Raw genomic sequence first — 8,633 nt, forward strand, 5'->3', positions numbered from 1 at the left:
CACCACATAATCAATTCATTTTTATTTTGGCATTAGGCACAGCTCTGTGACAAAGACCCCACAACCTCCTTAATCTCCAGCCTCACCCCAAAAAATGCCTTTTTACGAGGACCACCTGGGCCAAATGCAACTGAGCAGAGAGCGCTCCCAAAAGTTGGTAGAGGTAGACTCTGAAGGGTTTCAATTTTCTTAAAACTGTGGTAAATACTGTAGTTTTCTACTTGTTTAAGGGGGACCACCTTGAGTTCCACCCTTTGCATGAGCACTCAGTGAAGATGATTTTTTGTTTTTTTTGTTTATCCCAAATGCAAATTAGCATTTTGGATCCTAACATGAAAGTGAAGAACAATTATAATCCAGCAACTGTGCACTTTTGTTTTTCTTTCCTCATTTTGATATGAAAAATGAAGATGCATGTGGCACAGTTATTAAACACATGTGATTAACAATAAAGCTCTCTGGTAGTATATCTCATGCAGAAGTGGTTGCCACAAACCCTTTTTAATTAACCCCAAATCTGAATGGAATAAAGGGATTAAATGCCTTCTTCCTCACACTTGAAACAAAAATGTTTGCTACATAACAGGATATCCTGAGTACTGTGTTTGTGTCAGGCTGCATATAGAAGCCAGTTGGTGAAACTTTGGACCCAGATCTTTCAGTGTGTCCTGAAATGAATCCTCTTCCAAAATGTTGATTGTCTCCAACGCTGAGTTGGTTTCTAAATTCCCTTCCACTGCATAGATGTGAAGCTCATCGTCTCCTAAGTCCACTTCTTTCTTCCAGAGTGAGGTCACTTTCTGAAAATTTTGCAACACGTAAATTATTATTTTTTGAATCATACATGCTCATATGTTTTAAATAATGCAGCACAGGAGATGTAACTTACTGAGGAGATTAGGCACTGAACCAGTTTAACCTGCATGTCATTAGACTCTGTAGCACAGCTCACGGTTTGTGTTTGGAGGACGTTCATATTGCTCATGTCTTCAAACTGCACACAAAAGGTTCACATTTCTTTATCTCTGATTTCAAAGTAAAAGATTACAAACACAAATCTCTGCTGTTCTACCTGATGGCTGCTGTCAAAGCCAGTGGTTATTGGAGAATTCCAGTTTGACTGAGATTTAAAGAACAAAAATATATAGTTATTATTTTAAGATCCATTTGTAAGTCATCCTCGATCTTCTGTGGGTGTGTACAACCTGGTTCCCAGTGTAGCTGTATTGGCTTTCTCTTCTGAAATCCCCAAAGCGTGGGTGGATGGACCTCTGTGTAAAATCCTGTTCAAAAGGACGACAAGAGCAGGAGGTGATCTGTAGAGGATTCTGAGATGCTTTTACAAAAGTACATGCTCTATGGAAGAATGACCTACCCTAGGTTGTGAGCGTAAACTCCGAAAACTGCCAAAAGTCTGAACTTCATTCATACCCACCCTTGCTGAATATCTCCCATTTCTCATCCCACTCAGTGGAATATGGAAATTAGATTGATTATATTGCTCCATACAAACTGGTTCTTCCATAATAGTGACAGGAATCTAAAGAAAAAGAAACAGTTTAATGATATTTCCCTTAAAATGGGTCATTGGCATGGATGCAAATGTTTCTAAACAGTGACCTCGCAGTTGTCTCCTGGTGCCTCAGTGTTTGATTGGAGGAGGATTCCTCCTGAACAATCTTCAGGCTCCATAGTAAAAAACTCTCTTTTGGACGAGATGCTGAGAGCCAGCAGCAGCAGAACTGTCAAAGAGTAAAATAAAACTTATGCTGGGTTCTTAGAGATGTTAGCACACATATCACAGTTCTCCTACACTAAAGTAAACGGTGTGTTTCTTACACAGAAGAAGTAAGAGTGAACAAATTATTATGCATAAAGCATAAGGGCCAATGTTTATTTCAGATTTCTGGCGAATTCGACAGTTTGGTGTCACAGTGCAGCCACATGCAGTCACACTGAGGTTGTAAACTTTAAATGCTCCCTGCATGTCGGAGATCTTTAGATGAATTGTGTGTTGACCAGAGGACACACCGGGCTCCTTCACCAGACCAGCTGTATAACCTTGAAGAAAAGATCAGGAAATGATAGGATACTTTAGGAGTTCTGGCTTTTGTGCCTGTTTTTCTGTAATATGTCACTAAATACATGAAGGATGTTTCTACCATAACCAGGATTCAGTCTCCATTTTCCTTCAACATTTCCCAACAGTTCAAAAGTGAAAGGCCCTCCATAAGGGGCTTCATCTGGGTCAAAGGCCTCGATGTTGGTGGTTGTGGGGGCATCAAACACACACACATCCAGGCTGTCCACTGTTAGCTGTGGCACATTGTCATTCTGGTCCCACACATGGATATGTAGTGTAGCTGTTCCTGTCATTGGTGGTATACCTGTCCAAGATGCAAGAAATGTAGTAAAAAAAAAGCAGTTTGTGTTTTAAAAGTCAGAGTGTGTGTTTACCTTTGTCAACTGCATACACTAAGATGGTGTAGGTGCCGTTAACAACGTGTGGAGATTCTCTGTCGGGCGTCTTTATCATTGTGATGATTCCTGTGAGGGGATCCACCGTCACCCAGCCAGCAGGATCATTTCCTACCTTGTACCTGTGGACAGATTCAGTGCACTTAGACAGAACTGAACAGCTTCAGATCAACGTTCAGAAATGTTTAATCAAATAAATCGCTTACACAAACTCTTTGGAATAATTGGAGTCAGGATCCACAGCTGTCACTTTATCAAACCAGGTTCCAGCGGGTACGTTCTCCATCACCGCGACCTCTTTCAGGGTCATGCTGAAATTAGGAGGGTCATTGGCATCCTCCACATCAACGGTGACTTTTACAGACTGAGGTTCAGCTGCACCAGAGGGATCATGGCCTTTAATGGTGTCAACTTTCCAGAGGCCTGAGGGCGTCCTCTCTTTTACTTCACAGGAGTAATACGGCGCCTCGTTTTCCACTGAGATCAGCAGCTCCCTCTGCGCCCCATTCTCAAAGTCTAAAGGCTGAAATTATACAACAGAGTTGCAAAGTCAGTAAATTTTTCTTTGTGAAATTCAGAAGCTATTTTCAGCATCATTATATAAGAGGATAATCTTTGTTAGCCCAAAAAGCAGGTTTGACAAATATATATTACAGAGACGTTGAGAAAGTAGTTACAGAGAAACTGTGGGTGTCATTGTAATGCATGACATGTAGCCAACCTTCACTTACTTCAACTACTGTCAGGATCCCATCATTAGTCTCTAAGTCTGTTAGTATCTTGAAGTTCTCTCTCTCGTCACCATGTATGGTGTATCTGGCTCTCCATCCCGAGGTGTGGGGGGTGTCTTTGTCTGTCACATGCAGCCTCACAGGAGAGACCCCAGTCTCAAGCTCCTTCACTTTACCAGTGCCCTGTGGTTTGAATACAGGGTGTATAAACCTGTAGAAGTACTCCCTGGTACTAGTACAAAACATGAAATGTATACAATTTCCTCATCTATGTTTATTGATATTACAATTTATGCAATCGTGGATTCAGTGTGGTTGATTAAGTGTTTATATTCCTTGTAATTAGTTTGTGGTTTAGGCAGATATCATTCTATAAAATTATGATTAGGCGATTATATGAAATATGTAATAACAACAACAATGTAACTGCATCCATGTTTTAGGCCTAAAACCCAGTATAAATGCAACTGAAATATGATATTATTTGCATATTTTATTCTTTCCACCTTTCACAATTTTTCAATTTACCTCAGTTTTCTTTTCTTATGTTTATATTTTGACTAATCAATGCCACATCACCATTGGGTCTTACCTTGTGTTCTGTATACACTACACATAGGTATCAGGTTACAGGTGTGAAACTGCTGAAACTGGTGCTGTTTGGAGTTTGCAACACCAACTGACTGCCTACCGTTTGACCGCTGATGACTGGAAGGTGGTTGTTGCCATTCCCTACATGAATGACAACAATGGTTGAACTGGACAGTTTGACTACTTCACCGTGGTCTTTGGCCTCCACCACTATTGTAAACTTTTCAGCCACCTTAATACAAGCAAATGGAGAGTTTCACATTAACAGACTAAAAGAAGAATAAAGAATTAATACTATTCTCTATATTTCCTCCCAAAGGAGTTGGACCACTTGTCACCAAATGTAGCTTACTGGCAATTTTATGTAGTACAGGAAGATAATTTGCTCATTGGAACAAAAGCACACATGAGAAAGCACTCAAAGCAAATATTCATATCTGCATAAATGCTTAGTTTTACTTTGTCTTATCAGTTACAGATCTAGCCAAACAGGAAATACCTCCGTTCTTCTTACTCATCTTTAAAGTGTTTTGTGCTCCTGACATATCAACAAAAGAGTCTCTTACCTCATAATTTAAACAACCTTTGAATGAGATGTATCCAGACTCTTCAATGACGAGTTCAGTGTCTCTAACATTTGGAGACACAGATTTGATTTCATAGTGGAAGGTTGAGTTTAGTGTTTCTCTCTTGTCTATGTCAGTAGCGTGCACTTTCAAAAGATTGGAGCCTGTTGGGAAATAATAACTCAAGCTAACGAGCATATTTAATAATCACTGTGTAATTAAGTTCAAATCAAGGAGCATTTTTTGTTTGCTTGTTTGTATACTTTTACCTTGTGTTGATTCCTGAGGAAGGTTAATCTCATACAGATCCCTCTCAAAGCGTGGTGGATTGTCATTGATGTCCTTTATAGAAATCTGAATTCCTAACCTGGTGTCCATTGATACGTCCATTTTTCTGGCCTCAAATCTTAGCTAGACATCAAAAGATATCATGCAGAGTTAGTTACAGTATAAAGACAAACATTATAAATTGTTGGACATTGGGAATGTAGTGTGAAAAATCATAATACAAATATTTTTCAGTTCTCTCACAAGAAAATGTGCTTTAAAGATGTTTTAGTGTCAATATTTTACATATCGTGTATGAAATCAGGGAAAACCTCATATTTACAGAGGATAATACATAATCTGATTAGAACTCTAATTTGTTTGTCCTGCAAACCTATTAACAGTGACGACTCCACAATAACAGATTTTTTCATGGTCACTGTGAACAGAAATTCTGCGGCATCGCTACATGTTGGAGTTTAACATGTGTCGATTCTAACCTCAAGTGTGTGCCACTTCTCATAGTCCACGGCCTTGTGGACGTTCAACATGCCAGAGTATTCGTCTATGGAGATGACTCCCATCGGCTCCTCGTCCACCCCTTGTCCATGCAGTTCAAAGTATATTTGATATTCCCTATCAACACTCACCTACAACACAACAGCAAATGTCCGTGAGGTCAGTTATGGTGGATACTACGGGTATTTTCTGGCAATTACATTAAAATGAAAGTTCCTCCCAAAGTTTAATCGATTATTTTTGTATACTAAAGAAAGAAAGAGAGGACAAAATACACATTTGAAACACAAAACTGCTTGTACACTGTTAGTGGATTTTTCTTTTTTAAGCAACTGATCATAAATGGACAATGCTGTATGCTTATTTCCATTACATTCAAGCGATGTTCTACATTTCTACAGTGAATGTCATACAAAATGGGCAGCCAACACCAAGTCCAAAGTAAAAATATGTCATTCGGATTTGTCATTATTTATTTATGAAATTTGGAAATGGACATTTTCTGCTTGAATTTCTCACCTTGCCCAACTCATATGGGAATGGCCCTGGATGGCCCTCCTCAATCTCAAAGGAATCAATAATCCACGCCCTTCTGTGACGGCTCAACAGCTCTGAGTTTGCTGCACTTGACAAACAATAAACCTGAAAGACAAAGCAGGAATGTTAAGGTATGGCAAAAGGTTGTAGCTTTAATTTATGTTCCTGCTTTGTTGGTAAACAGGTTTTGATAAGGTGAGCGCACACACATATTTCTATTGACATGCAAAGGCATTTAGCATGATAAGAAAAATGAAACCATTTCAAAGGAAGTCCCTGACTTTTATGGCTCATAACAAACCCTTAACTCCATTTTAAGCAATCTAAAAACTAAAAGAAAAATATATTTTGGAGGATTTTTTGTTGTTGTCTATAAGAAGATTTCAGATAACATCTGTCACGTGGCATCTGTCATCTGTCATTATGTGGACATATGATAGATGACGAGATCGGCACACAAGATTTGCTCACATAATCAGCACATAGTTTTATAAGAAATAAAATGTAACAGAAATGTTACATACCAACAGGATGAAGCGGAGCATGGTTCTTGTTCAGTATATCCAGCTCAGAGTGAGTGAGGACAGACTTTTTCAGAGTAAAGAGACCCGGTCCTCTGCTTTCCACACCCACATACACAAGTGCAAAATGCAGTCTGTGTGTGTGTGTGGTTTCATACCTGCCTTTCCATGGAAGAAGCCTCATAACCTTTAATACGTCACGAACGTTTTATAGTAACTGAACAATGCCAGCTTTGATCTTGCCTTTCAAATGCTTTATAGTTACTGACCCTCAGTGTGTATTCACTCAAAAATCATCACTCATGTGTGAAGAAGATATTATCTTCCCGCTTTTTCGGCATTTGATCCCGGGAATCGAACCAAAATTATAAAGTCTCTGCAAACTGTGATTGCTTCAGAATCCTTTAGTGATACACACCCCCATCTGGTGATCGAGGATTCCCTGAAGTAGAGTTTTTAAAAAACTTGAAATATGTGAGACATTTAACCTCATGGCTTTGTGCCAAAGAGTCAAACACATACTTGGTGTTATTAAAACAGAACGTGACAACAATGATCACACTGAAATTTAAAACGGGCAGAAAAACTGGAAATAAAATGTGAATTAAATCTAGAACAAACCAGTCATGCCCTTGTGTTTCATCTCTGCTTTCCTGTTCCCATGTCCCCCTCCTTGTGTTTCATTCCATGTCTCCCCTGTCTGTCATGTGTGTTCTCGCCAGCCCGTCATGTCTCTCACCCTCTGTATCTCTTCTGTCTGTCTCATCCCCATGCCTGCTTCTTTCCTACAGCCCCGTGTCAAACCATGTGTCTTAGTCTGTGTTTCAGTGTGAGTCCTGTTTTATTTTGACAGTCTCTCGTCCTATGTTCAGTGTGTTTAGTTTTGCTTCCTCTGTGTCATTATGTCTATTCATCCCAGCTGTGTTCCACATGTGTTTCCACTTCGCTTGTATATATTCTGTGTTTTAGCCTTTGTTCATCGTCAGGTCATCTGCTTATCATGCTTATCAATAGTTCACGTTTCAGGTCTTCTTTCCCAAGTCCAGGTTTTCATGTTCCATGTTCTTAGTGTTCCCGTTTGCCCTTTGTTTTGCATGTTTTTCTCAGCCTCAATAAACGGCTCGTTTTTTTGTTCATTTCCTGCCTCGAGCATCTTCCTTTTGGTCCACAGTATTAACACAAGGGCTGCCGCCACAGCCCTCTGACATGCTGAGGTTGGATCCAACTTTGAAACTAATCACATTGCACACTATTAACCTCTTAATCATGAAGAGGTCACATAAAATCAACGGTGCTGTACTGAATAAAGTGACAATTCACCACTCAGTGACAAAATATTTCTCCTACTGGAAACATCCAGATGTACAGAATCATCTTTTGGGGATTTTCCTACCTGGATGATTGAGCATTCACCAAGATATCTCACAGACGTATCATAAGGTACAGGTCAAAACCATTGGTATTCACTCTTTTTTGCTGGTAGATCCTACTGAGTTAACATCAGAGCTCATCATAGTACAGAAACAGCATTAGAGATGGTTATAAATGATCTTATTATCACCTCTGACAATGGATTCATCTCTGTTCTTGTTCTGCTGTTTGATACTATTGACTATAGATTTTAGACATTAGAGCATGTCGTAGGAATTAAATGTACTACGCTGCAATGGTTTGAATCATATCTATCTAATATACTCCAATTTGTTCATGTAAATGGAGAGTCCTCTTCACACACAAAGGCTCCGTGCTAGAACCAATTCTGTTTACATCATACATGAGTTCTGCTCTCTACCTGAAACTCCTGAAGGAGAATGTACGGCCATCAGTTTATGCCCTGAAGGTCACGTGCACATAACTTCAGTTATGCAGCAGGACAATGATTCAAAACACAACAGCAAGTTCACATCCAAATGGCACAAAGAACGAAACAAAATCAAGGTTATGGTGTGGTCTGGTCAAAGTCCAGACTGAAAGCAGATTTAGAGGCTTTAGCATGACCTTAAAAAGCATTGTTCATGTTCAAAAAGCATGTAGTGTGGCTGAAGGAAGGGGCCAAGTTCCTTCACAGTAATGTACAAGACTCATTGAAAGTTATCACAAATGCTTGATTGGAGTTGCAGTTTCTGCCAACAGTGACTCAACCAGTTATATTTAGGGGGCAGTTACTTTACCCACACAGGACTGACACATTTAAGTGTGGAAAAATATGCAAAACAAATTTCAACTTACTGTAGAAAGCAAATGCACACGCTTGCTTTGAGCACTGTCTCATGCATGCAGGTTCTAACAGTGCATTCATTAAAATAGTGCATCTGGGTTTTAAGATTTGTTTGTGTGAATGACAGCAGATTTCTTGCAAGAATCACATAAGTTACACAAGTTTTCCTATGGAATGTCACCTCTCTGGTGGGGAAGGAGCCTGA

The 8,633-nt window shown here is 39.5% G+C and overlaps 1 protein-coding gene across 6 annotated transcripts in view; it reads right to left on the reverse strand.

Moving 5' to 3' along the window:
* LOC102300756 (cadherin-like protein 26) overlaps positions 1 to 6,692 on the reverse strand; it is a 9,245-nt gene extending 2,553 nt beyond the window's left edge. Inside the window, exons 1-17 of one of the 6 annotated variants that reach the window (XM_005915346.3) lie at positions 6,214 to 6,691; positions 5,672 to 5,794; positions 5,134 to 5,283; positions 4,636 to 4,777; positions 4,367 to 4,530; positions 3,901 to 4,032; positions 3,210 to 3,392; positions 2,685 to 3,001; positions 2,458 to 2,600; positions 2,163 to 2,387; positions 1,840 to 2,061; positions 1,621 to 1,742; positions 1,376 to 1,540; positions 1,206 to 1,283; positions 1,073 to 1,120; positions 890 to 994; positions 10 to 800 (exon numbers count right to left, since the gene is read on the reverse strand). In XM_005915346.3, the coding sequence (XP_005915408.2) occupies positions 576 to 800; positions 890 to 994; positions 1,073 to 1,120; positions 1,206 to 1,283; positions 1,376 to 1,540; positions 1,621 to 1,742; positions 1,840 to 2,061; positions 2,163 to 2,387; positions 2,458 to 2,600; positions 2,685 to 3,001; positions 3,210 to 3,392; positions 3,901 to 4,032; positions 4,367 to 4,530; positions 4,636 to 4,777; positions 5,134 to 5,283; positions 5,672 to 5,794; positions 6,214 to 6,234 (2,565 nt within the window). In that variant the 5' untranslated portion in view covers positions 6,235 to 6,691 and the 3' untranslated portion in view covers positions 10 to 575. Of the gene's footprint in view, positions 1 to 9; positions 801 to 889; positions 995 to 1,072; positions 1,121 to 1,205; positions 1,284 to 1,375; positions 1,541 to 1,620; positions 1,743 to 1,839; positions 2,062 to 2,162; positions 2,388 to 2,457; positions 2,601 to 2,684; positions 3,002 to 3,209; positions 3,393 to 3,900; positions 4,033 to 4,366; positions 4,531 to 4,635; positions 4,778 to 5,133; positions 5,284 to 5,671; positions 5,795 to 6,213 lie in introns of those variants that run through there. The other 5 variants (XM_042214891.1, XM_042214897.1, XM_042214893.1 and 2 more) reach the window with 5 other exon arrangements.
* Positions 6,693 to 8,633: the final 1,941 nt, after the last annotated feature.

The sequence above is a fragment of the Haplochromis burtoni genome, unplaced genomic scaffold (genome assembly GCF_018398535.1).
Source record: "Haplochromis burtoni strain Fernald_Lab_line unplaced genomic scaffold, NCSU_Asbu1 Contig_12, whole genome shotgun sequence".
NCBI lineage: Eukaryota > Metazoa > Chordata > Actinopteri > Cichliformes > Cichlidae > Haplochromis > Haplochromis burtoni.